The sequence below is a fragment of the Lathamus discolor genome, chromosome 7 (assembly GCF_037157495.1).
Source record: "Lathamus discolor isolate bLatDis1 chromosome 7, bLatDis1.hap1, whole genome shotgun sequence".
NCBI lineage: Eukaryota > Metazoa > Chordata > Aves > Psittaciformes > Psittacidae > Lathamus > Lathamus discolor.
Window position 1 is genome coordinate 4,184,655 of NC_088890.1, and position 27,454 is coordinate 4,212,108.

General features: G+C 59.4%; 2 protein-coding genes across 2 annotated transcripts in view; one reads left to right on the top strand and one right to left on the bottom strand.

The window, feature by feature from the left end:
- Nucleotides 1-23,180, top strand: LOC136018518 (semaphorin-3D-like). Its single transcript, XM_065687782.1, has 18 exons — nt 1-144; nt 11,579-11,783; nt 16,407-16,567; nt 17,212-17,274; nt 17,491-17,610; nt 17,908-18,010; nt 18,451-18,579; nt 18,879-19,024; nt 19,231-19,345; nt 19,501-19,570; nt 19,918-20,062; nt 20,142-20,364; nt 20,513-20,601; nt 21,020-21,061; nt 21,275-21,432; nt 21,596-21,660; nt 21,852-21,982; nt 22,065-23,180. The coding sequence occupies exons 2-18, from the start codon at nt 11,660-11,662 to the stop codon at nt 22,479-22,481; spliced, it is 2,301 nt and encodes a 766-aa protein (XP_065543854.1). The 5' UTR covers nt 1-144; nt 11,579-11,659; the 3' UTR covers nt 22,482-23,180.
- The window catches only part of RAD54L2 (RAD54 like 2), a 71,166-nt gene continuing 66,810 nt past the window's right edge, over nt 23,099-27,454 (bottom strand). Inside the window, exon 23 of the mRNA XM_065687781.1 lies at nt 23,099-25,822. Within this exon, the coding sequence (XP_065543853.1) occupies nt 25,755-25,822 (68 nt within the window). The 3' untranslated portion in view covers nt 23,099-25,754. The remainder of the gene's footprint in view (nt 25,823-27,454) is intronic.

Consider the following 27,454-nt stretch of genomic DNA (forward strand, 5'->3'; position numbering starts at 1 on the left):
GGCCGCGGCGCGCCGGCAGCCTGGGCCGGTTTATGAATGAGGGGCTGCGCGGCTCCTCCCTGCGGCTCGGCCTCCAGGTGCCCGGGGTCGGGCTGGCAGCTGGGCGCGCTCCTCGCCGCGGACACCCCGCGGGCTCCTTGGCTGGTGAGTAGCTGAGACTCGGTCTGAATCACCCCCGAGCCTGGCCCCGGGGGCCGGGGCGGCGGGGCTCCTCTCCCGCGGGGTCGCGGTCCCAGCGGGAGCAGCTCAGCCCCGGCGGCTGAAGCGGGTCTGACCCGCTGCGCGCTTTGCTCTTGCACTTTGCTTTACCGTGCGCGGAGTAACTCGTGAGGAGCTTGACTTTCCCCCGCTCCTACAGGGAGAGCAGAGCTCCTGCTGCTCCGCTTGCCATCGTACGCGATGAAGAGTTTGCTGTGATGATCTTTTCCGGCTCTATCTATGAATGCCTCAACCTGGATTCCAGTGTTTATCACCACTATGGCGATGAACATATATCTCAAGATACCTCTTTGTCTCCAGAGCTGGTTTCTCTGGGGCTTCTTCACTTTGACGTTCTGCTTTGCTGCTCAGGTTTAACAGCCCCAAGTCCCGTTTGGCCAGATTGTCGCTAATGCCTAGCCCATGTTGGGGACTTTTCGACTGCCCAAAGACAGCTTTGTTGGGTTTCCTACATCCCCTCCAAATGAAAATCAATCGTTTGCCTCTGATCAGTTGTGACAGCCTTGGTCCTAGGAGAAGAAATAGCCTCGCTGGTCCATGGGGGGATTGTCCTGTGCTTGGGCTTCATGAAATCTGTCAGGACAGGGCAATTGTGCTTCTACAGCCTCTCTCTCTCTGCAAGGCCTCACCTCTCGGAAACCTCAGGACATACAGCACAGCAGGCAGAAAAGAAACAGAGCCTGAGAAATGCCAGGTGCTCTCTAAAGGCATCCTTTAACTGATGATCCTTCTGCCTGGAAGCGTTGCAGAGCCTGGACAGGGATGGCTGGGAGTTGGGAGCCTTGCGTGCTTTGAAGGTGATGGGTGGATGTTCCAGTGTGAGGGGGTTGTGATGCTCAGGCTGAGGGTGGGAGAAAGCGAAATGGTTGCTTATGTCTGAAAACAAATAGCAAAGCACTTGACAAACTGAAGTTGAGACAAGGAGGGGTATTTCTTCCTCACCTTGAAATGAGACCATCTCTGGCATGAATTATGGCTCCTGAATGTGTGCAGGAACGGCCACGGCAGCTGGGCAGCCTGGCCAAGGCGTGCACTGTCCACTGGCCATCATCAGGAGGCATCTCGCAGGCAGGGTGTAGGTGAACTTCAACGGGCCCTGAGCCTGATGTTGCTGCCATGGCTGTGTTTAGTTAAGCAGTTTATTGCCCGTAAGGAACCACTGCACTAATCCAGCTGCTGAGCACTCGCGTGGTGTTTCTGCTGAGCTGGAAAGCAGCACTTTCTGGCGCAGGCGTGTGTCCAAGGGAAGGGGGAAAGTGCTGCAGGAGGCTGGGTCACAGAACCGCAGCTATCCCGCACACATGCCGGCCACGCGACCCTTGCGCAAGCCGCGGGGAGCCTTCTCTCTGCCAAGTGGAGCGTGTCCCAGCTTCCCGCTGCCGGTCCTCGCACAGCCTTCAAAGGGAGGGGGTCTGGCAGCCCCACGGGTCACTGATCTGACACGATGGGTTGCTGTAGCATAGATATCTCCTGCAGAGTTAACGGTATTGAAAAGAACAGAAACACAAACACCCTTGTGATTTATGAGTCAGGGATGGGGAAGTCAATCGGAAAGTCAGGGCAGAGATATCAGTTCTATAAGAAATATGGGAAGAATTCATCCCTAATCTAATCTCACTGAATTCCACAAGGGTGCAAGATGGATCATTTGCTCTGGTTTCCTTAGGTTGAGAATTAAACAGAAAACCCCCAAAGGGTCTTAATTATTCTCCCAAACAGCAATGTGCTTGTGTGTGCAGGCTGGAGATGGGGTGCCACGGCCTGAGCTGTTTCTTCTGGCTCGATAAGAGGTGCTGCCAGGCCGCAGGGCTGCCAAGCAGCAACATCCAGCACATGGAGCTCAAGCAGAGCTAGCAGGAGCCAAGCCCAGGGTCCTCGGCACAGCTCACTGCTAATGATGCTCTTTGCTAAAGCAAGGCCTTGAGCCAGCCGGGCTGGCGGAGGCTCTCACCGGCGAGCGTTTCTGGCTGCCTCACTCCTTGCTGCGCTCCTGTGACACCCTCTCAGGGGCTGTTTACAGCAAGGATGAAGATTTATTGTACACGTTGGCTCCTAAACTCTGGAGCTGCCTCTTCCTCCAAGTTTGGGCTGTCCCTGATCCAGCTGAGATTACAGCAAGCAGCGGCTTCAGGAGCATGGGGTAATTAGGACTTCACAGGCTCTCACACAGTTACAGACCTGCTGTTGAAAGCAAAGACAGAGAGATCAGTCAGCTGAGCAAACTCCTGGCCTTGGGGACAGCTGGGAATGGCTTTTGGGTGGGGAACGGGGGGCACCCAGCCCCGCTGCCCTCTTTGAGGAGCCCTCCCCTGGGAGATCTGCTCAGGAGATCACCCTGCGTGGGGTGGCAAAGGGCTCCTGCAGAGAGCAGGCTGTAGTGGGGAAGAGGGTGAAACAGCGTCGTTGTTCTGGACTGGGCGTCCAGCTTTGATCCTTTCTGGTTCTTTTGAACCACCCCTTCTCCTCCCCAGTGACTTCTCCCTTCTGCCCTGCTCGCAGGAACTGGCTGCACCTTCTCCCACACTTTTTGCCTGGGGAAGCTGAAGCAGAGAGTAGCAAAATGACCAGTTTAGTGCTGCAGAGCTGGGCTCAAAGCGCAGGGGATGAGGCCATTCTGCCTCCCTAAAGACTATGTTATCCCAAATCACATCTATAAGCCCCCAACATCTACTTGTAGCTAGATGGCAAGGAATAACAGCGATTTCGTGGTACCCAGGAGCTCCATATTCCCAGCAGAGATAAGCCTTTATTATTCCCTGATTTGGGCCCTGTAGGATATTTGGGCTCTGCCATCTCCATGCTCAACAACCCCACAGAACCCCCTGATCCACCCCTGGCTCTGCTGTACCTGCAGGCACACCACACGTGTGCTCTGGGCTGGCACACCCCAGCTCTGCCAGCGGGATGGCATGGCACAGAGCACAGTTAGTGCCAACGTCACCCTCAGTCGATTTGGAGCCTGCCCAGGGCATGGTTTCCCTAAAACAATGCTGTTCACAGGCGCACGGCTGTGTGGAGTTATTGTTCTTGTCTCATGTGCTGGCGAGCTGCCATTTATTGTGTGCAGGAACCACGCTGCTTCTCCCACCGTTGCGTCCAGGTTTGTTTCCCTGTTTTCCGGGAGGAGACCACTGATGTCAGCTAATTCCACTTGAGCGTTTTGTAGTGTGAAAAAACCCACCCACGGAAAGGCTTTCAGTTTCAATCTGCCCATTGTCCACTGAGGGGAGGGCTGGTCTTCCCACGGTGCGCGCTCCCACGCAGGCAGCGGCGACAGCTCTGCCACCATGTGCTGCAGCCTCACGCTTGTGCACAGGCGGTGGTGGAGGCAGGCTTAGTGCTGAGCTGGTCTGTGCTGTAGGAGGATGAGCTGCTGTTTGGAGGGAGATGGGACACTTGGGGTCCATCCTACTGAAAGAGAGTATATTTAGGTTAGAGCTTAGGCAGAAGCTCTTCCCTCTGAGGGTGCTGAGGCGCTGGCACAGGGTGCCCAGAGAAGCTGTGGCTGCCCCATCCCTGGCAGTGCTCAAGGCCAGGCTGGACACAGGGGCTTGGAGCAAGCTGCTCTGGTGGAAGGTGTCCCTGTCCGCGGCAGGGGCTTGGAATTGGATGAGCTTTAAGGTCCCTTCCAACACAAACTATTCAATGATTCTACAATCTCTGCTCTGCTACCATTTCCATTTGGCTGTGGGCAGGTCACTCAGTCTATCTGTGCCTCAGCTCCACACTGTATGAGAGCCATGGTGGGCCTTCCACAGCACGATGCTGTGCAGAGAGTGTATGGAGGATGGAGATGCCTTCACATGAAATAAGAGCTGGACAGGAAGGATGTGTCCTGGGAGCGGCGCCTTGACTGTGGAACAGGAGGTGGTTGCTTCTGGGCTGCACTGGCCAGATGGAAACACTGGCCCAGGGAGCGGTGCTGTGAGGAGGTAAAAATCCACTGGGCTGGGGTAGCTCTGTTCCGGCCAGGCGGTTAGCTGGTTGTGAACGGGAGCTCCCTGCCCTAGGGCATGCTGCTGCTCTCCTTGCGCAAAAGCTACAGCAGCGGAGGAGGGAGCGAGCGGCCCCAGTCCTGACAGATGCGCCTTTACCTTCAGCTCAGCCCGGGGCTGCCCCGCTGCCTCCTGGGGAAGCGTGAAGGAGCAGCCCGCCGCGGTGAGCGGCTCCGCGTCCATCCCCGCTGCCGCTGCTGGTCGCTGACCTCGGAAATGCCCCACTGCAGCCTTGCTCCAGACAGCTCCCCTTGCCTGGCCGCGAGCCCCGGGCGGCTCAGCCGTAGTCCCAGCGCGGCAGCGCTGCTGGGGCAAAGATGCGTCCCACAGCTCCGGAGCCGCGGGCCGGAGCAAAGGGCAGCCCGCTGCAGGCTGCCGGAGCGTGGTGCTCCGCAGGGGTCCAAGGCTCGCAAGGCAGAGCTTAGCCGGCAGGCCAGGCTGTAATTAGCGAGGAGCCCAGCCAAGAGGCTGTGAGAAGAAGCAGATAACGGTGCAGGCACCCTCCATCCTCATTAAAATACTTTCTCCAGCAGAGCCCCCACGCCTGCCCAGCCTGTTCCAATTAGCGCAGCGGGATGGGGAGAGCAGGGAGCAGGGATCCCCTTGATGAAAAGAAAACACTGCAGCGCTTTCAAGAGCCAGGGGAGGCCTGGCTGGGACAGTGAGAGGCCCTGGGAGTGTGACCGGCAGCCCTGCTGCTGGCTGGCCATGGGGCAGTGGATGAGCCGGGTCACTGAGCAGCAGAGCAGGTGCTTCACAGCCAGCTCCTGCATGGAATGGCCCTCGGATCGTAGCTAGGGAAATGCAGTGAAGCCAACAGCTCTCTGAGAGGTGCTGAGCATCCATGCCCAATAGGTCTGGAGGTGGGAAGCAGACCTAGAAGATCCGCTTTGAACGAGGGAAACGTGTGTTAAATTGTGCAGGTTTGCTGCAAAATGCTCTGGTAAAGGTAGCAATAGACTGGGGCTTGGGAGTGCTGGGAAAGGCTGCAGCCTGCCTGCCCAAGGAGCAGGGATGCACCTGTGCTCCCCAGGGCTCTGTGTCTCATGAGACACCCCAGGGATGGAGCTGCCTCCAGCCCTTAGCTCCCTGCTGGGGTACTTCAGACAGACCCCATTGATGCTGGTTCGTGCCCACCAGGACCCTGACCAAACCCATCACATCTTTTCCAGACATCACCAGGGGCCAGCCCCCCATGTCACAAGGTGATGGCTGAGCCTGCCCAGGTTCAAGCTGGTCAAGCTGGCAATCCCTATAAAAGAACCCTCTGTGTCACCCGGCCCCTCTTCCCAGCCGAGGCTTTTCAGCCAGCAAGAAGCATTAGCAAACCCATCCCTGGCCGCAGTCCACGCTGACTCCTGGCCCTGGAGCCCCTGCCAGGCTTTGGCACGTGCGTGATTCACCCAGACCCAGCCTGGAAAGTCTGGAGCCCGGAGCCCATCTCCTGAGCTCCCTAAGCCTCCAAGGGCTGTATTGAATGTCAGGCCATGTGGCAGACAGGTGACAAGGGTGGGTTTCAGCCCTTGGAACTGTGGTATAAATGGCTCTGAGGAATGCGGCTCTGCCCCTGGGGACTCCCAAGGCTCTGGGGAGCTGGGCTGGCAGTGGAGTGGGCAGCACAGAGCCTCTGAGCTACCTTATTTGGGTGCTTTAACTCAACATCAGAGGGTGGCGAGTCCCTGCCCAAAAATGAGAGAATTTTAAGCTTCTCAATTGCATCAGGAGGCAGGCTGGGAACTCAATATGCCCAGTCAATGCAGGGTTTAATCCGGAGCTTCATAGTCCACGTCAATCCTCACTGCAGGGGGGTTGGACTAGGTGACTTTTGAAGGTCCCTTCCAGCCCAAACTGTTCTGTGGTTCTGTGATCCTATGAATCCTGGCTGGGCTGAGCTGTATGGCTGCTGCCCAGCATGAGACATCCTTGCTGCACACTTGTCCCACCTCCCTGACCTTCTGCTTTGTCTGGGGAGGAGCCCAGCATCTTCAGCATCTTCCTCTGAATTTGCCTCTGGACTTGCTGCCTCCCTGGTGCTGGATGTCCTTGGGGTGGATTAGAGGTGGGAACAACAGAGGTTACTCAGCTGGCACTGCCTGGCTCAAGCACCACATTCAGGAACACCAAAAAGCCCTGTAGGAAGCGCTGTCAGACAGCACGGGCCAGCCCAGCCCCTCACCATGTCCGTCACCATGTCCATCACCACGTCCATGACTGTGCAGTGAGACAAGCCCAGCCGCTGGGCCACCTTCCCAGCCTGACGCCCGGGAGCTAAGCCAGGGCAGACTTCACCTCCTTCGGTAGCAAGGGAAAGGTAGGGCCTGAGCCAGCAGCCTCCTGAGAAAGGGATTAGCAGGATGTTAAGTGAAGCCAGCTCCTTATCCTTTCATAAACAGTTATTAATATCCTGGCCAGCTTTGGGCTTGGCAATTCCCCGTTTGCTTTCAAAGGATATGGTCCCAGACAGAGCTCTGAAGTGTCAGCGCAGGCAGTGAAGTCCCCCTGACAACACACAGACACAGCTGTCCCTGTCCCATCACCATTATCACCCGTACATTAGCGAGGAGCCTGGCAGGGGTGATGTGCTGATGGGCTGCAGTGTGCCAGCAGCAGCCAGGACTCATTCCTCCCCATTCGTGGTGCTTGGCATGCTTCGGCAGTGCTGGTTGGCAAGGAAAGGTGAGCTGGGGCTAATTGTGACCATGGGCTTTAATCTCGGGAGGCGGGAGCGTAGGAGGCTGTCAGGAGATGTCCCGGTTGGAAGGGAGCCTGCTGGCCAGCCTTGCCGACTGATAGCAGAGAAACTTCCTTGAGCAGCCTCAGCCTCCTGCTGCTGTTCACCATTTCCTCTGTTCAAACCCTCCAAAATCTGCTCCCCCCATCCCTGGGGCTCTTCATGGACACGCTGACCTGTGTCACTGCGGGATTTGCTGGAACTGCCATTTCACAGAGCACACCGTGGTGCCCCCACGCCGTCTGGGCTCTCGTGTTAGTTTTTGTGGTCCCAGCTCTGGTGTTACACCGCAGGAGCATCGCATCCCCCTCCCACAATCAGCTCAGCACTGCAGGCTCCCCGGTGCTGCTCCTGCCCCAGCCACGCAGCGCTAGGGAAGGCAGGAGGGAGCCGGGGGCTTACCCTGGTGCCTTTGTCCCCCCGGCTGGAGAAGGGCGACAGCTGCGCCGGTGCAGCTGCCGGGGCATCCATCATCCCACGCGGGATGGAGCGGAGCAGCCCCATCCCAGCAGGGCTCTCAGAGACAGTTCTGTGCCTGCAGGGGCAGGCAGGGGGGCAGGAGGGGCTTTGGGATGAGGGACAGCCACAGGCAGGGGTGCACACCAAGCCACACGCCAACAGCTCCAGCTGTGCACGCTCCCTGCACATGTGGCCCCGCGCTCGCACAGTGCGGACCATGCGGTGTGCACCAGATGTGTGCGCAGGGGTGGGCACCGGGCTGAGCTGTGGGAAGGGATGGGAGAGGAGATTGCAGGATATGGCTGTTTTGACCGCTGGACCTCCTTGCCTGGCTTTGCCCCTTGGTTTCTTTACTGGGGCAGGACTCCTTGGTCCCAGCTCCCAAAAGTGGCAGAGAGGGAACCACCTGCACCCAGGGCTTGTGCTGGGGAAGACAGGACAGCCTCAAGAGCATGCGGAGCAGGAGCCAGGCCTGGGTGCTCGGAGAGGTGGAGAGGGTCTCAGCTCCCTCCTCAGCTCAGGTCCTAGCACAGTGTCTCCATCCCTGCGGCTGAATGCTGACGCGGGGTGCAGCTCCTCTCCTCCCCCCGGCTCCTCTCCCTTGCGGTCCCCCAGCTGCTGGGGCCACATTTCACCCCCTGCCCGTGGCCCCGCCAGCCCCGCAGTGTAACTGAAGAAGGCACTAGGCTGCAAATGGTGTGTGGGGATTAGCTGGGACACAATCGGGGCCTGTGAGAGTGCTGGAGCACATGGCGAGCTGCGCCGGGCAGGGAGGCAGCGCGGGGGCTGCGCTCAGTGCCGCAGGGTCGCTGCAGAGCTCGAGTTCAGCGTGCTCTTCCCTCCTGGGAGATAATCCATAGCCCGATAAACCCACTGCCAGGCCCTTCCCCCTCTGAAATTGGGGCTGGTTTGCACTGTCCGAGGCATGGCAGCAAATAGGCGTTGTCAGGAGGAAATTGGTGCTTTCACGGATGAACAGTTCCCTCCCATACCCGCATGTCTCAAACAGGAGGGATTTGTCTTTTCTCTGTGCTGCTCCATCTAAGGCAAGACCTTCTGGGGGACTTTGTCTCCAAAGATAAAGTTCAGCACCGTGCTGTGAAATAGTGACTTGAAATAGTGAAATAGTTTAAGCCCAGAGCCTTAAACCTATTGGACTTGTGCAGGTCATCAGTGGGATGGGAGGACACAAGGATGACCACTGGGACCAAGCCATCTGGTAGACTCCTGGCACAAATTCAGCCCAGTGCCACGGTGTCACCACCCATGTCACCTACAGCAAGACACTCCTGATGACTGCTGCACCCCAAAACAGGGCTGCAGTCACCCATGTTCCCCCCCTCACACCCTGTGGTGCCCGGAGTATGAAACCTTCACCCCCAGACATCCCCTTGCCCAGCAGCCTGCCCTCATCAGCACTTCCCTCTCCAAACCGAGATGGGAATAGCTGCTGCTCCGGACAGTTGATTATTTAAAGCTGTCGGGAGTGTTTAATTTAACCCTGGATTCATCATCCACAGCTTGTTTCCATCCAGCAGACACCCGTGCTCCCCCTCTCAGTGTAAACTCTGCCTCTGCCAAGCCCTTCACCTCCAGGCAGATTTGGGCAGAGGTTTACAGCAGGGGCCGTGGCCCCACAGCGGGTTCCCCCAGTGTCCCCGCTCTGACTGGCACAGCGAGGGATGCTGAGGCTGGGATTTTGGCTGTGCGTCAGGAGAGGGATGTGCCAAGTCCCTCACTGCTGCCTGGGCATGACCCAGGGGAGCCCCGAAGTCTTGGTGAAAGAATGACACAGGGGAAGCCTTTCTCCATGCAAGTTACCCTCTGACAACTTGTCTTCCCTTGTCCACTGCAAGCCTCTCCAGCGCAATCCTCACCATCCCTGCCAAGGCTCAGGGTTACTCCTGTGTGTGGCTGTGGCTCCTGCCACCATCAAACCTGCCTGTGGCAGGGTGAGGAGCCGGAGTGCTGGCATAACCCAGCTGTACGTGGCCTGCGTGCCTGCCCCACTGCCCCAGCCCCTGCTGCAGGCATGGGAAGCATCCTTAGAGCTCACCCTGTGGCCATGCACGTGTGTGTCCTGAGGCAGTAGCAGTGCCCTGCCTGCCATCCTCAGAATCCCAACCCACCCCGGCATCCCCTGGAGCTCTGGGTCATGGAAGGTTCCTCCAGGGCTGGCTTAGCTCAAACCTAAGCCTAGCACAGGCTCTGCTCCATTTATAGAAAGCTGCAATTAGAGGCCAGCAGTTTCCCAAGTCCTTCAGCAACCGAATGCACACGGGCAAGGAAGAAACATCCCTGTCAAATCCCAGGCACATCCTTGTGATGACCCCCAGGATTGCGGTGCTCAGGGCATGGCTGCGGGTCTGCAGGATGGGTCTGGGAGGCTCCACTGCAGGCGGCTGAGTGTGGGGAAGAGCTGAAAGTGCAGGAGCATCCCCAGCACAGGAAAGCCACTGGGAAGGTGTCTGGGAGGGAAATGAGGGCAGCACTCCCTGTCAGCGGGTCCCCAGTGTGGCTGATGGGGTTCCTACCTGGGCAGCTCCCTCCTCTAGAGTCAATCTAAAGAGACAAAACAGCACAGCCACCACCCTGAGGCTGCATCCAGGTCCGCTGTGGTGCCAGGCCTCCCGGATGGCAGCAGCAGCAGGTTGTGCTGGCCCTAGTGAAAGCAAGGCAGCAGCAAGGGCAGGGAATGCGCAGGAGAGGAGCTATGCCAAGGGGCTGCTGCCTGCTCCCTGTCTGCCGGCACGGACAGAAACCCCAACTCCACAAGCCCGAAACCTGCGCCCTAAGCAGAGTGAGTGCTCCTTCTTGTGGAAGGCAGAGACCAAGGCAGCTGGAGAGGCTTGGCTGCACCGTCCCTCCTACAGCCCTCCACCGGATGGCAGAAATCCCCTGCTCCCAGAGCCAAGAGCCTCTGGCCAGGAATGAGCCAAAAAGCTCATTTAAAATCTTTCAGCCATGGAACTGGAAGAACTTAATGTGCAGCAAGAGGGGGAGTTACTCACAGCTGCCAGTTAGGGCCCGGGACGTCTATAAGCAGGGAAAAGCACCTAAATTGCCTGAATTAACTGCAGATTGCTGGCAGGCTGGCCCTGCTCCCCACAGGAGGTGTGGGAGCTGGCGGAGGAGGCTGTGAAACCCTGCACATCCCTGTGGGAGTGTGAATGTAAGAGAGTCCTTCCTGCCTGCAGCATCCCAGAGCCAGCGGATGCTGGTGGCCTCAGAGAGGTCTGCGGTGACCAGAGCTACCGGCCAGAATGATGTATCCTGCACACACAGAGCCGGGGCTGATGCTGAAGGGATCACAGAAGTGGTATTTATGGACAGTGCTCCAAAACTTCAACTCCCCTCAACTCCCCCTTCAGTCAGAGGAAAAAGATTTAACCCCATGCTGAGATACGGTGAATATTTGGGATCCCGCACCAGGCTCTGGTCAAGCACTGGGAGCGGGGCAGGTATTTAGCAGAGCAGCCAAGCCCCGAGAGCCTGCTGGAGTGTGTACTGCTCCCCAGGCACTCCTCACCGCTTCCCTCACATCAGTCAGCCCCAGGATGCTCACAGCCACACACTCCTGAGTACCACACGCCATGGGCACGCCGGCCTCACACGGCACCTTCCCTGGGCAGGCTGTAAGAGCTGGTCCTCTGGCATCCCTGGACATGAAAGGTGCTGGAGATCCTGGGTGGCAGCCAGTGCAGCCGGTGCATGGGTCTCGCAGCCACAGTACCCACACTGGCCCTGTGAGCACAGCTCTCAGAGATGGAGGGTGCAGGGTGTCCCACGGGGACCAGCACAGCTCACAGCAATGGAGGTGTTCAGGAATGCTCCTCACCCGACCAGAGCCATCCATGACCGCTGAGGCTGCAAGGACAGCCCAGCCAGCGAGACACCCGCCTCCTTGGCCCTGCTTTCCCTCCCAGCCCAGCCAGTTTGGGCTGCAGGAGCTCCTCCAGACAAGCCTTGTCTCCCGGAGCCCTGCGGGTGCTCTGCTCTGATAACCGCTGACAGGCGCTTGCGGTGGGTGCCGCAGGGTCCCCAGGCTGTGCCTCGTCACGCACCATCACTCACCATCCCTGCAGCATCCTCTGCTGCCAGGGGCCGGTGGGCTGAGGGTGCTGACCAGCACACGGCCCACCGCAGTGCAGCCTTCCCCCTTCTCTGCTTGCAGCTGGCAGTGGAGGTGGCATCTCAGCGCTGGACCATGGTGCTGTGAGGACGAGGTGTTCCCTTCCCACTGCTGAGCACCAGAATGCATCCTGCACCTCGCCGCAGCCTGCACCTCGCTGCACTCCTGCTCTGCCTCCTCCTGCAGCAGCTGGGCAGCAGCAAGGCATGGAAGCAGCATGCCCCGCGCCTTCGTCTCGCCTACAAAGGTAAGGGGGCTGCCCAGATGGGTGTCCTTGGGGTCTGCATCCTGCTTGGGAGGGCTGAGAGAGCATCCTATAGGCAGGGAGCGAAGGGGGCAGCCATGCAGGTATTAGCCCCACTGCTGCGGCTGCAACATCTCCACATAGAATCATAGAATAGTTCGGGTTGGAAAGGACCTTAAGATCATCCAGTTTCAACCCCCCTGCCATGGGCAGGGACACCTCACACTAAAGCATCCCACCCAAGGCTTCGTCCAACCTGGCCTTGAACACTGCCAGGGATGGAGCACTCACAACCTCCCTGGGCAACCCATTCCAGTGCCTCACCACCCTCACAGGGAAGAACTTCCTCCTTACATGTTGGGCCCTTGGGATGTTTAAAGGATACAGCTCCAAGCACAGCACCTGAGGATGCTGTACTGATGCTGCTGGCATCAGAGAAGGGTGCTGAGCAGGGATCCTCTGCCCTGGTCCGCCACAATGTGGGGACCAGAAGGGATGTCTCCTGCTCAGACTCACTCTGGGCATTTTCTGGTGTGTCCTGGGATGGAGATGACCAGATGGGCAGTGGGGACACTGAGCCCCAGGCAGTGCTGCTGGCCCCTTCCCCTGCCTCCCACCAGCACAGCCCTGCCCCAGCACAGCCCTCCTGCCTTTACCCCTCCTTTCCTGCCCTCCTTTCCATCATTTCCCTGCTGCACTTTACCCTTCTCCCCTGCATCTGTCTTGCCTGTTGAGATTACGAGCTCTTCAGCGGAGGCACAGGCTGCTGATGCAAAGGAGGGGCTGCTATCAGTGATCTGAATGTGCAACGAGAGCAGACTGACAGGGAGTGCAGTGCACAGCCCAGCAGAGAAGTGCAGAAAGGGAGCTTCTAGGGAAAGGGTCTCTGCAGGGGAATGACCTGAGCAGTTAGAGCAGAGCCCTGCAGCTGGTCACCCTGCCTTCGACCTGCAGCACAGGCTTGGTCAATTTACCTGCTTTCAGCTTCTCCTGTGTGAAAAAGAGCAGCTTGCTTTAGACAACAGGCAGCTCAGCACATCCCCAGTGCTCAACCAGCCCTTCTCCAAGCTGTGGGGTTGCAGTGCAGCTTTTCCAAGGCTATTGCACTCAGAGCTCTGGTGCCATCCTCTTGGCCTGCTCCATCACCCTGAGAAGCTGCTCTCCAGCCAGAGAGGTGATTGATGCCCCCAGCTTGTAGCTGAAGAGAGCTGGACCTCCCAGGGATGCAGGATATCCCTGCAGGAGTTGACCCTGCTGATAGCCCAGACTGGAAACACTGTGCAGGGTCTGCCTTTCCTTGGAGCCAGAGGAGGCAGAGCAAGGCTGCAGGAGCACAGAGGCACTGCTGACTTCAAAGCCCCACAGCGTGCTGGGGCTGGATATGCCAAAAGCCCTCAAGTCTTGGGCAGAGGCAGAAGAGGAAGCTCCCAGCATCAGGAGGGCTCAAGGACAACATGAACAATGGCAGGGGATGTGACTCACGGACAGCACAGGGCAGGTTCAAGGACACAATGCCTTGAGAAGTTTAGGTTTAAAACCCACTAAAATAAATAAATAAAAGGAGGCCTTTGAGAGTGCGTCTACAGGATCAGCCTTACCCTCAGATCCCAGCATGGGGGAAGCAGGCAGAGCCCTTGGTGGGGCCGGAGGAGAAGATGCAAGAGGCTTGAGAGAAGGAAATGACAGCACCAAAGGCTGGGAGAGCAAAGGAAGGATGGGGCATGGGGCACGGGGCCAGGAACAACAGCAGTGGCTCCCACCCTGCCAGGGAGGTTTATAATAGCACACCAGCAATCACTGCCTGTGAACGGCAGCCTCCGGGTGCTCTGGGTCAGGCTGGGTCAGCCCTGGTGCTGCCCGGAGCCGAGCCTCTCTTTTCCGAGGCCATGGAGCAGTGCAGCTGTGCAGTGAGCCCACAGCAGGCCTCGCAGCTCCTCTTACTGCAGTGACCAGGGCAGGCAGAGCTAGGAGCTGGCAAATGGCTCTTCTGCCAGCCTCTGATCTGCAGCCAGCCCAGCCGGGCAGGACCCAGAAGCCATCTCTATGCAGCGAGTGGCTGGTGGGTCTCTGGTTATCAGCACCAAGCTGCCCTGGCACGTCTCTTATCAGCCAACAGCAGTGAGAGGCTGGAGGCAGGTTTAGCACCAGGCTTCCCCCGGCTTTGGGGATGTTCTCCATGGTCTGCCCTGTGTGGTGGCTGGGGGAAGGGGAGGGAACAGCCCTGCAGCACAGCCGGGCTGTGACCCCAGGAAGCCCAGGGTTGCCCTGCACGGAGGATGCTGTAGCTGAGGGGCAGGCGGGGATGATGGATGGGACAAGGCGGTTACAGTGGTCCTGACAATAAACAAAAACACCGTGGCCTTGGGAGACAATGAACACAAAGGAGAGGATGTTTCTCTGTGCTCACCCATCGGTTTAGCCTCCGTGCAGCTGCTGCAGAGACCGCCTGGTTCCCTGCCTCGAGGTTGGGGTTTGGATCAAATGCCTTATGTGTGTGGCACTCAACATCCCCTTGGTGAGGGAGCAGAACTGCCACAGAGTCAGGCTCAGACCCTCATTGTCGTTAACCCTGCCAGCGGGCTCGTGGTGCCAGCGCAGGGTAGCAACTCCTCCCTGGATCCTCCCATGGGCCATCACAGCAGCAGGGAGGGCTCCTCTATTATCCTGCCTGACTTTGTCCTCATGATTAAGGCAGATCTACTTAACTGCACCCATTGACCTTCCCTCCCACCCCAACTCAACTTCCCAGTGACTTGCCCGACATTTCCGCCTGGATTGGGCAGGTGCCGGCAGTGTTGGCAGACGCAGGAGGGTGGGTGATGCACAGCAGCCTGCCTGGGACCCAGCAGTGACAGTGGCCCACGGGCAGGGACAGGAATTCGTCTGTTAATCCCGTTCAGCTGGTGGGAAATGGCTTGGAAATGTGCTGCCCTTTACCCACGGCACCCAGAGGAGAGCCCTGCAGCACCCAAGGGTAGGGGGGATGAAGTGGGGCTGTGCACGACAGGAGCTCTCTGGGGCAGGCGGGAGCAGCCCCTGGCAGAGGGGGGTTTGTGTCCCACAGTAACTGGAGCCTGACCCTGGAGGAAGGGGAGAAGGAAGCGCCAGCTGGGAGCGAGCCTGGCTGCGGCGGATCCGGGCAGCGGTCCCTGCCTGCTGCCTGCGGCCCAGCAGGTCCTTCCCCCGCAGGGACCAGCAGACGTCAGTGGCATTTCCAGCCCGCAGGCACTGGCCCCACTTCCCCTCTGCCCTGGAAACGGGGTGGAAGGAAGAGAGACGCAGCCTCCGGGTCAGCCGGTTCCCTTCGGATGGAGCCGTGCCCGTGCCCACGTACACCCCACCTGCACCAGGGGCTGCACGTCCACCCGTGACCCATCACCTGGCCAGCACCGCTCCCCTCGACAGCTTCCCCCCCTCTGCTCCGACACACTGCTCCAAGCCACACGATTTGGGTCATTTCTCAGCCTGGCTCTTACGGATCACCCTAGGGTTTCCGGCCGTGCTCCACCTCCCATCCAGCAGCACTCTGTCTCCATGTCCCCTTCCCGTGGCCCTGTGTTTGCACCTTCCATGTCCCCTTCCCATAGCCCATGTGTTTGCACCTCTCCCTGAACTGCACCAAAGGCAAGAGCAGCCTTGCCGGCATAGCCAGCCTGTCCCTAGCTGTATCCGCCACTTTTGAAGAGGAAAGCAGTGTGCTGTGACTGCTGGAAGCTGTAGGGTCCAACCTCACTGCTGGCCTCCCCTGCCTTTATCCCTGGGAGCAGGCACTTGCTGGGATGGCAGCTGCTGTGACCCCATGTCCGGTGCAGCAGTCGCTGCGGCAGTGCTGGGGGATGCTCGCCCCAGCAACCAGCCCCAAACCTGGTGCTGCACATCACAGCCCCAGGGGTGCTGTTTCAGGAGTGGTTAACCAGGAGACAAGAGCTTATTGTGCCTCTCGCACACCCACGTGCCTGCAACTGTGCTGGAAGGGCCACGCTGGCCACCTCAGGCTGCTGCACAGGAGGGGCTACAGCCTGAGCAGCAGAGCCTTTCCCACTGCCACGTCTCTGCTCCACATGGAGCTAGGTCCATGGCACACTAAAAGGCCTTGGGGTGGGCGAGGGAAGGTGTCCTGATTGGGCTGTGGTGGCACATAGCCTTTCCTTGGAGGGATGCTTTGCCCCAGCAGATAGCCAAACCCCATTTTTTATGTCAACTCTTCTGTTCTGAAGGCCAGGGAAACATGCCCAGAGTTACAGCAAGCAATTCTCCTCTCTTCTTAGCCCTCTCTCCATGGTTTCAGGGTGCAGAGGCTTTAGGACTCCAAGAGCTCCTCTGAAATGGAGCCTGGGCTCCTTGGGCCCCCAACCCTGCAAACCAGCCCAGAGCATGGTCAGCGCAGTTTTCCTCTTTGCAGGGGTGACTCCCTGTTTCCTCCAGGTAGGCTCATGGGAGGAGGCTTCAAGAGCTTTGGGGCACCGAGGTGGTGGGGTTTTGCTAGGGCATTGGCTGGAAAGTTGGATTCCCTTGGGCAGACGTGGGTAGCCAGAGCTGTCCTGGAGAGGGGCAGCACGGGGCCTCTGGCTGCTGCTTGCGTTGCTCACGGATGGGTTTCTCTTTCTCCCACAACGTGCTCCACAGACCTGCTGAAATCCAACAGCTCTCGCCTGTTGCTGGCCTCGGGGGACGGGATGGATTTCCAAGCCCTTTTGGTGGATGAAGACAGGGCCTGGCTGATGGTGGGAGCGAAAAACCACATCTTCCTGCTCCACCTGGACCATCCCAGCAGGGAGCCTGAGAAGGTCAGTGCTGGCCCCTTCCTCCCCAGGAGCCGCTCCTGGTTCCATGCCGGGGCGTGGAGGTGGCTGTGCTCCGAGCTGGGCTGCCCTAACGTCACCAGGGACACATTTACACCAGGATGTCTCAATCAGTGGAGTCAACCCATCCCTGGCGGTGCTGAGCCCCGCTGGGACGGGCCGACGCCGGGGAGGGACAGGGCCAGGAGACCTGGGCGGACCCTGGTGCGGTGCAAGGGCTGTGCCTGGAGCCCACCTATCCCTGCTGCTGCTGCAGGAGCTGCAGCAGCGGGACCACTAATGTCATCCCAAGACATCCTGCTGGCGGGTGCGCGGCTCCAGCCCAACAAAAGAAAAGCCCATTAAGGCGCTGCAGCCTGGCGTTCCCATGGGCTGGGATCCAGGATCTCCTGCCCACTGACGGGCGTGCCGTGGCCCACCCAGCTCTGACCCCGTGCCAGATTCCCTCTGAGCCTGTTTGCAGGCCTCCTGCCAAACTCGGCCAGGCCCTGGGGAGCCAGGAGTGCCAGAGCCACTGCAGAGCAGCCCCTCACCGCGTGCCTAAGCCTGGCCCCTTTGGCCGAGTGCGCTCCCATCAGTGCCCCTGGTCAAGGAAAGCAGGGCTGCAGCCTGGGGTCTTTGTGTTGCAGATCTTCTGGCCAGCTTCCCGGGAGCAGGGTGAGCATTGCCAGCTGGCCGGGAAGAATGTGGAGGTAAGCAGCTTACCACGGGTATTAAACACCAACACCACCCCATAATGGAGCCCTGCGCTCTGCCTGACATGAGGCTGTTGGGCCAGCCAGAATTCAGCTCAGCTTGCCAGCTGCCACCTGGCCGGGCTCCTGCATCCCGAGCAGACACACCATGGAGCTGGGCACGAGCGCCCAGACCTGGGCTCAGCCCAATAACGAACATCTCCCCTCGCGCAGACGGAATGTGCCAACTTCATCCGCCTCCTCCAGCCCTTCAACAGGACCCACGTGTTCGCCTGCGGGACCGGATCCTACCAGCCCGTCTGTGCCTTCATCCAGCTGGGAGCCCGGGGGAAGGTGAGGGACACCCTGGCCAGACCCATACCCTTTGAGACCCCCTTTCAGCAAGTGGGGGGTATAGGGAGCCCTGGAGCCAGCCTGGTGGTCCCTGGCACTTACGTGGCCTTGCTGAGCATGGCAAGAAGCAGCCCTGGTGTGGCAGTGCCAGGGTGCCCTCCATGGGGAAAGCACCAGGTCGTGGCAGCCCTCTCAAGGGAGCCGCTCATCAGAGCCGAGCACTTCCAGCTCTTCTCCACATACCCAGCTTGTTTCCAGCCTCCCCCATGGCTGACACCTCCCCTTTGGCTCTGGCAGGGTCCTGGAGCTCCCACCATGCGGTTGGTGACTCACTCCTTGGAATCGGGGCGAGGACGGTGCCCGTACAGCCCCCGTGAGCCCTTCACAGGACTCCTTGTGGGTAAGAGGAGCGGGGAGCAGAGGATGCTGAAGGTGGGAGCGCTGGGAATGGTCTGTGCTGGGAGCTGCTGGCAGCAGTGCCTGCTCCTGCTGTGATCCTGGGCTGGTGCCCAAGTGCGTGTGAGCGAGAGGAGCCGTCCCGCAGAGCCTGCTCCTGGCCCGGCTCGTGACCCCGTGGTTCCTGCACAGAATCACGAGTGCGGGTGCAGATGGAGCAGCGCACACCCGGGGAGTGCAGCAGCAGCAGCAGCCGCCTGCCCACCTTGCACCAGCACTGAGGAAGGGCCAGGCAGCGGCTGCGCTGGGTCACGGCTCCGGAGGATGCTCCCAGCCAGGCTCTGCCACCTCCATGCTCCCTGCACCTCCGGGGACGCAGGGGAGTCCTGCCAGGGAACCTCCATCAGTGGCACCCAACCCACCCAGCACCCCTCTGACCCGCAGATGGGGAGCTGTATTCTGGTACCTCCAGTGACTTCATGGGCAGCAGCGCCGCCTTCTTCCGGACCTGGGTCCATGGGGCCGAGCAGAGCTACATCCGGACGGAGCAGAACCAGGACCACTGGCTACATGGTAGGAACAGGGGCCACGGGGGCTCTCCTGCCTGCTGGGGAGAGGCTGGGGCCAGCACTGGGCCCAGAGCTCAGTGGTCTGGTTCTCTTCACCTCTCCTGGGCGAGGCACCGATGAAGCCTCTGGTGGGACTCAAGCTCCAGCACACACTCTGCAGCCTGAGCACCAGGAATGGGGCTCTGCCACGGGGCTCCATGGGGCTCCCTCTGTACCCTCATCATCTCACACCGCTCCCAAGGGCAGTACCACAGGGTCAGATCAGGGCACAGGGACACGTTGTGCCGTTCCTTCCCCCTGCAGAGCCCGCATTCGTCGGTGCCTACGCCATCCCTGATACCTACAACCCGCATGATGACAAGGTCTACATCTTCTTCCGTGAGACAGCCATGGAAGCTGGGCAGTGGGAGAGGCGGCACATCCATGCCAGGGTGGCCCGTGTCTGCAAGGTCAGTCACCAGAGGCCAGCAGGCCATGGCTGGGTGTCCCACCAGGTGGGATTCACCTCCCCTGGGCCAAGCCGGGTCCAACAGCAGGACATGAGGGTGACAAAGAGCAGAGGGCTCAGGGCTGGGGGTGACCTGCTATGGGGATGGAGGAGCGTGAGGTGTGGGGGAGGCTCAGAGGGGGCTGAGCCTGGCTGTTGGTGCCGCAGAACGACGTTGGAGGGAAGCACAGCCTCATCAACCGCTGGAGCACGTTCCTCAAGGCCCGCCTGGTGTGCTCCATCCCTGGGCCCCACGGCACCGAGACACACTTTGACCAGCTCGGTGAGTGCACAGCCCAGCCTGCAGCCGGAGCAGCATGGCCATGGCTGCTCCTCCCAGCATGCCCAGGGAAGTGGGACTGGCACTGAGGATGCCCACTACATCCCCTGGGCTGGCGCTCCAGCTCCTGTGCCTCACATCCACCCCTCTCATTGCAGAGGATGTTTTCCTCCTGCGCACCCGGGACCCCCAGAACCCGCTTGTCTTTGGGCTCTTCACGGTCTCCAGGTGAGCAGGGCTGTGCTACCCCCTACCTGGGGCAGTGCAGACCACCAGCCCCTCGCCAGTGCTGCTCCATGGGGAGATGGGGAGCCCTGGATGGGCAGAAGGGCAGGAGTGGCACCCAGCTGGCAGAGGAAGGGCCACCAGCCAAGTCACTGCTTCCCCTGCTGCCGGTTCACCAATCCATCTGCCAAGCCACCAGGCTTGGTGTTGGCATGGCCAGCAGCTGCCCGGGCTGGACCGGCTGTGCCGAAGGGACTCCATGCACAGCTCCAGGGCTGACAGGAGTTGGGTGGGCTCAGGGGTGTCCCCGTGGAGCAGCAGGGACACTGACAGCCCCACGCTCCCCACAGCGGTGTCTTCAGCGGCTCTGCTGTCTGCGTCTACTCCATGGCTGCTGTGAGAGCTGCCTTCAGCGGCCCCTTCGCACACAAGGAGGGATTCGACTACCGCTGGGTAGAATACAAGGGCCGCGTCCCCTACCCACGCCCCGGCACGGTAAGGGGCTGGGGAGCAGGGTGGGAGTGGGCAGGACAGAGCGGCCTGGCCCTGATGCAGCCTCCGTGCCTCCATGCAGTGCCCCAGCGAGACGTACGACCCCCTCCTGCAGTCCACCAAGGACTTCCCCGACGAGGTGATCAGCTTCATGCGCACCCACCAGCTGATGTGGGAGCCCGTGTACCCGCAGGGCCGCCAGCCCGTCCTGGCCAGGGTCAACGTTCCTTACCGGCTGCGGCGCCTGCTGGTGCACAGGCTGGAGACGGAGAACCGGCACTACGACGTGCTCTTCCTGGGCACAGGTGGGAGCTCACACAGCCCTGGGGATGCTGTCACTGCAGGGATGCTGTCACCGCAGGGATGCTGTCAGCGCAGGGATGCTGTCAGCGCAGGGATGCTGTCAGCAGGGCACACAGGCCCTAACAGCTCCTTCTCCCACTGCGTTTGCAGATGAGGGTAAAGTCCTGAAGGTGGGGCTGGCTGGTGGCGTGAGCCGTGGCACCGAGGTGATCAGCCTAGAGGAAATCAGCGTCACTAAGGTACGGGAGGCCAGGGCTGGGCCATGCAGCCTCCCCTCACCCTTTGGCATCCTCCCTTCAAGCTCCTGCAGCAGGTCACTGGCTCTCTTGGGTCCCTCGCCTCTCTGCCGGAGGCTGCCCATGCAGTTAGCACGGAGGAGAAGCAGGAGCACTGGAGCCATGTCATCTCTCAGTTCCCGATCCAGTCCCTGGGGGCATAGGGTTGCACACCAGAGCTTGAACTGAAAGGGGGGGGCTGAGCCCAGGTTTGAAAGTGTGGCTGCAGGCAGGGCGACATGGAGCAGGGCCAGCCCAGGCTGCTCATATGGAGCCAGAGGAACTGGGAGAAGGGACTGGGGCCAGGGTCCCAGCCCCACTGGCAGGCTGGGGCACCCAGGAGATCCCCACAGGGCTGCAGCACCCTCTCCTTCCCCTCCAGGTGCCTTCCCCCATCCTGGACATGAAGCTGTCATCGAAGCGGGTGAGTCCTCCCTCCTGCCCCAGCCCCTCTGCCTGGGTGCCTTGGTCCCAGGGCTTGCATGTTTAGGGAATGGGATCCTGCCAGGGCAGCCTGAGGGGTCTCTGCCTCGCACTCCCCCTGCCTCCCGGTGCCCCTACCCCAGCACGGCAGGTTCCGCAGCTTGCCCCTGTCCCCAGCCATGGGTGCTGACTGGTCCTGTTCTTGCCGGAGCAGCAGGAGCTGTTTGTGAGCAGCACCCACGGGCTGATCCAGCTCTCCCTGTACCGCTGCGAGCTCTATGGCAAAACCTGCACCGACTGCTGCTTGGCCAGGGACCCTTACTGCACCTGGGACAGCAGGACCTGCGCCCCACACGTGCTCACCGAGAAGAGGTGAATGTGAACCCACACCAGCCCTGCTGCTCCCATGCAAAGGGGTGGTGTTTGGAGCAGGGAAGGGCAAGGTTTATCCACCAGCCCAGACCACTACTTCCCCACTGCCCTCCTTCCTCCCTCTGCCATGAGGGGTCCCACAGCCCTGTCTGCTGCCCCACAGGCGTGCCCGCTGCCAGGACGTGCTAAAGTCTGACCCGCTCAGCCAGTGCCAGGACACCGCAGAGGGTGAGCACCAGCCCCCGCCTCCCCGGGGAGCCCGGTGCAGGCACCGGCTCTGCCCAGGGCCAGCATGGCGCTGGGACCCCAGTGTCCACCGCAGAGCCTGTGCTGGGTGCTGCGTGCTTCCCTCCCTCCCCGCCTGTCACACGCAGCTCCCGTGCAGGGTACTCACCCTTCCCCTGTCCTGCCCTGCACAGGGACAGCCGCCGTGGAGAAGCTGGTCTTTGGGGTGGAGAAGAACTCAACCTTCCTCGAGTGCCTGGCGCGCTCCCCGCAGACCACTGTGCGGTGGCTGCAGCGGCACGGCGAGGACGCGGACCTGAGCGAGGTACGAGGGGACAGGGCAGTGGGACGAGGCGCAGGGGTGGCTCTGTCCCCGGGACTGACCCGCGGTGCTCTGTTTGCCGCAGGTCAGGAGCAACGGGCGCTTCTCGGTGCTGGAGCAGGGGCTGCTGATCCGGCAGCTGGCTCCGGAGGACGCGGGCACCTACGAGTGCCAGGCCGTGGAGCGCTCCTTCTCCCGGCCCCTCACCCGGTACAGCCTCCGCGTCATCAGGCACGAGGCCATGGAGCTGCCCCCTTACAAACGGAGCAGGGGAGCCGAGCTGGGAGGCACCCACCAGAGCCCCCGGCCCCGCATTGACCTGCACCCCGGGTACAAGGGCTTCCCGCGGGCCCTGGGGGCACCGGGCACCAGCCTGGATGTCTACTGCAACGCCCTGCGCCTGCAGGAGAGGCAGCGGCAGAAAGCCTGGCACCAGAAGTGGCAGCACCCATCCCCGGACAGCAAGAGCGGCCGGGTGCGGCGGCACCGCCAGCCCCTGTGAGGGGCGGAGGAGCCGGGGCCGCCCGCTGCTCGCTCGCTCCCCGCTCCGCCCGGGGCCCTTCTCGCTCACAGGATCAGCTCCGAGACGCTTCAGCTTCCCGAGCACAGAGCGCCTCGCTGTTACTACCTCAAACCTGCCAGTCCCCTCCATGCTCCCCACAGGGCACGCTGGGCCCAGGGCACGCAGCCCGCACCGGCTCCGAGACTCAAAGCTATTTACACCCTGCAGAGTATTTATTCTCCCTGTTTCCCCCTGGCCCTTCATGACAATTGTTATCAGCAGCAATAATAAGCACAGAAGACAGAAGGGAAATGGTGAGCTCCCACAGATGGCTCTCCAACACTCAGCAGCATCCAGCCCTGCCACGGACATCATCCCCCAGCCTCCCTCCCTTCCACAGGGAGCAGGCTCCAGTGGGGTGCTCACTTGGGCGGCTGCAGAGGTACCAGTGGATTCCAAATGCCACTGGAGGTAGCAGGGCACAGCTCCTTGTTGGGCCTGGGCACCTGGGGTTTGAAGAGATGCCCATACCCAGCTCTGCTCCACTTCAGACCACACCAGCTGGTTAATTTTGACATGTATTTTACAAAAACAAATAAAAGAGAGCCACCAGGCAGTTATACCAACTTACAATTTATTATTTTTTTAAAAAATGACATGAAACACAAGTAAAAATAAATACATCATATAAACAACAAATTGTTCAAAGTCTCTGTTCTGGGAGATCAGGCGAGCGCATCCCGTTCAACACAGAGAAGAGGGAAGCACACGATCATGCGTGGGGCCATCCGACCAACCCACCCTGCTAGCGAGACTCCTCTTTCCAACCACAAAAAGACAGGCCACAAACTAAGGCGGTAGTGAAAAATAAACGAAAAAAACCAGAAAAAGAACCCCAAACCAACAGAAAACCCCAGATGAGACTCAGCGATGGATTCCTTCAGGCTCCCGGGGTCTGCCAGAGACTGCAGCTCCGAGCCCGGTGCCACAAGCAGCCCTGTGGTCTGGGAGGCGGCAGGTTGCTCTCCCTCCCTTCCACCGTGTCCCCTTGAAGGGAGCACTTGCTCTGAGTCACGAGGAGCCATCACCTCACTGTATCCTAACTGGACTATGTTCCCCCCTTAACCTCTGCCCCCCACCCCAGCCCTCCCGCCCCGGTCCTTCCAAAACTGGATTAACAAAGTTCACTCCAGTGTGCTGTGAAACACCAGCCATGAAGGTATCTGCTGAACTTGTCCCTGTTGGCCTGGAAACCACTCACAAACCAACAGCAATTCTCTTGCATTCACCGGTTTGCTGACATCATTAAGCCAAAATATGAAGTGAAGCCCCCATGGAAATCCCATCCTTTGCTTGCTGGAATATCTGCTTCCTGTGAGTACCTGCATCCATGAAACTCAGGCACCCCAGTGCGGTCAACGTGCAGCAGATCCTGCCCAATCCACGGGCCAGGCTGGGCTGCGTTACCCCCTCCCCACAGACCTTCTCAATACCCCAAGTGCCACACCAGTAGGAAGCAACAAGAACATCAAGACTGAGGCACAGCCACAGTCCGTCTCCTTGCCTGGGGCATTATGTCCTGCAGCAGTACCCAGCCTTCACCCAACTGCGCCCAGGAGTGGAAACCTCCCACCTTAAAAGGAGGGCTGAGGGCTGGGTGCTAATGTGGGGGCAGCTGGAAACCCCCACAGCCCTGTGCTCAGAGATCTTTAGTGTCCAAACCCCTCAGCAGAGTCCTGCACTGCTGCCCTCAGCGTCACCCAAAGCCCTGCCGCCAACTGGCAGCTGCTTCCATCCGGTCATTGGGAGACAGAAACTCAGCAGCAAAAGCAAAAGTTAACCCGTGCAGGGAAAGCCTCTGTTCTGGGCTCAGGGAAACCCAGACAGAACCCTCTGCAGCACAGCCAAGTGCTGAAAAGGACTAAAACCTGGGGAGGGCAGATGAGGGGGAGAAATCTCATGGGAGAGGGGTTTTAGGGCTCAGCGAGGTCCCTCCACCTGGGAAGCCCCATCATAACCCGCACACCCTCATGGCATTTGTGCGGTGGAGGAAATCCTTCCCACCATGCTGCAGGTGCCTCCAGTTGCCTTGGAGCACCCCCAGCTGCTGCCAGCCCCCAGCCGGGGTATCACTGTTACCCTGTGACCACCTCTCAGACAAGGCTCTGAGGGAGTGCGCTGGGCTGGTGAGGGGGACAGAGGTGCTGCATGGCCCCACTGTGCTCAGGATAGGTGGCTGGGGCTCTAACTAGGGTGCTTGCTGTGCAGGGTCACCATGCTGTGGCTGTCTCGAGCTATAGATGTATCCCAGCACAAGGAAGCCCCTTGCAGCTGGTCGCATGGGGGGACAGACACAGCACAGGAGGGCAATGAGGGGTCTTTAAACTGCCATGGCCATGCAGGAGCCAGGAGAGCCCTTGCACTTCACCGTGGTGAACTGCCAGCCCATTGCACAAGCATGCATGCAATGGGTTGCCCAGGGAGGTTGTGAGTGCTCCATCCCTGGCGGTGTTCAAGGCCAGGTTGGACAAAGCCTTGGGTGGGATGGTTTAGTGTGAGGTGTCCCTGCCCATGGCGGGGGGTTGGAACTGGATGATCTTAAGGTCCTTTCCAACCCTGACTATTCTATGATTCTATGCACCCTACAGCAGCCAAGTGCTGGCCACCACCAGCTCTTACAGCCACAGGGCTTGGGCTGTGCCGAATTACCCCCGGAGATCAGACAGCAGCATGGGATGCACCAGGGCCCACTGAGGAAGCCCCGGGTGCTCTCCTGGAGAGGCAAGGAGCAAAGAAAACAGCACAGGCACAGGTACCACATCCAGAGCCGCAGCGCCAACTGCCCCTGCTGCAGCTTCATGCCTCGTCCCAGCACAGAGCCACAGAGGACTTGGGAGGGTCCCTCCCATGAACCCCACTGCCCTGACTGCCACCCATGAGGACAGGGGCTGCAGCAGGGCACTGGAGAGAGGCTGCTCCCACTCCGGCCTCCCACATGCACCCACAGGTCTCAACACTTGCTACTCTCGACAAGGAAAGCCCTTGCCTAGGTCCATTCCCCAAATCCACCAGAAAACTGACAGCCTCACAGGAATGCAACGGACATCTGGGCAAGCTCATCATACAATCAGTGTCACAGGGTTGTGCATGAGGTGGACACACAGAGCACAGGAGGGCACGACTCACAGATGCAGCACTGTCAAGTCTTTGGAGAAACTTGCATGAACACCATCAGTTAATTTGCTTTGTTACTTTTGTGGGGGGGTTTGATTTTTATTTCCATGGTGCATCCAAAGACAAGTTGTCCAGCAGTTTGCTCAGAACCCCTCGGTTTTCAACTCCTAGGATATGTTAAAGAAGAAAGCACTATTTTAATGTTTGTTTTTTTTTTCAAAAAATAATTAAAATAATTTGCATAGCTAAACTGTTGATCTAAGGCTTCTATGAATGGTGTGGTTATGTTTGACAGACAATGTCCACTGAACAGAGAAAGACACTAGGAAAGCCCCATAACATCTTTTATTATGATTTTGTAATGCACATGTGCACACACCCCCCCCCCCCCCCACTCAGGAAGGGAGGTCCCAATCTTCCATTGCCCCTTTGATGGAGGATGTCAAGACATCCTGCCCTTTCCTACTCCTAGTTGGTCCCAGCAAACACCAGTGACTGCAGCTTCCACAGCCCGAGAGGTCCCCTACAAGCTACCAGTGCTCTAAGGTCCCAGGAACGTCCCACACAAGGAAGGGAGCACATCTGCCTGGTAATGCCCAGATGCGACACAGAGATTCCTGGATTCCAAGTCTCCATCCTAACACGTTCACACGCAGTCACACACACCAAGTCCCGCTGTAGTTGGGTAGCCCAGCCTCTCCTTAGCAGCCCTGCACCAAGATAAGCAGCCAACATGTTTGCCATCAGGGCTAGGGCCAGCCTCTGCTCCCATGCGCAGAGCAGGTCTGAGCCAAGCACAGGAGCTCTGCCTTCCTAACTCCGCATGCCCCATAGCCATCCTCCTCATTGGGAATGAGCATGGGAGGCTTTCCAGCCTTTCTACTTGCCCCAACACAACAAGAGGACTCCATCCTCTTTCCAGCTGCTGCAGAACACGCAGAGCATCTCCTCCCTGCTCTGATATGGTCCCCTGGATGGGCACATCCAGCCAACATGACACGGTTCAGAAACAGGCAACCTCCGCAGCTGGCCCTGCTTCTAGGCTATGCTTTGGTCAACCGGCTGCTTCTCCCCACACAGACAACCCAACAAGCAACCACTGCATGATGGAGGCCAGCATTTTATTTTTTAATATGGAAATTAATTTAAAAGTAGAAAGAAAGACTCCTCCAAACAATAAATATTACGCCTTCATGAAATAAATTAATGTAGAGATTCTGTGCAGGGGGAAGTTGCTCCAATCACAGATTCAACAGCAACCAGCACTGGGTCCAGTGTGTGTCCCCCCGCCAACCTTCTCCCTTGCCTTGAACTGTTCAGAAGCAGCAGGGAGCCCACCTTCTGTGATGGGCCACAGCTGGGTGAGACATGGCCATGGAAAAGCCACAGAACTGGGGAAGTCACCAGGATTCCCCTCTGATGGCCACTGAGACATCTGGGATTGCTCCACTCGTCTGGCACACAGAGCTGGCATCAGAACCACAGGACCAACCTACCTTGGATGGGACCCTCCTGAAGGGTCCAGGGGAGCCCCCACCAGAGCCCTGCGCTCACCACTGCGGCAGGGGCTGCCGGGAGCCCCACACTAGTTCCATGCGAATTTGAAGAGCATCACAATTGTCTGTGGGGTGTTTTGTTTCTTTTTTTTTCTCTTTTCTTACATCGATCCCACCCCCCCGTACATGATGTAGAAGCCCCCCCCACTCCCTCCCCAGTAAAAACACTTTGTCCCCAACCTCTGCTGGAGTCACCCCCCACCCCCAGCCCACACCTCCAGGAGTGAGAGAAGTTCACAGATA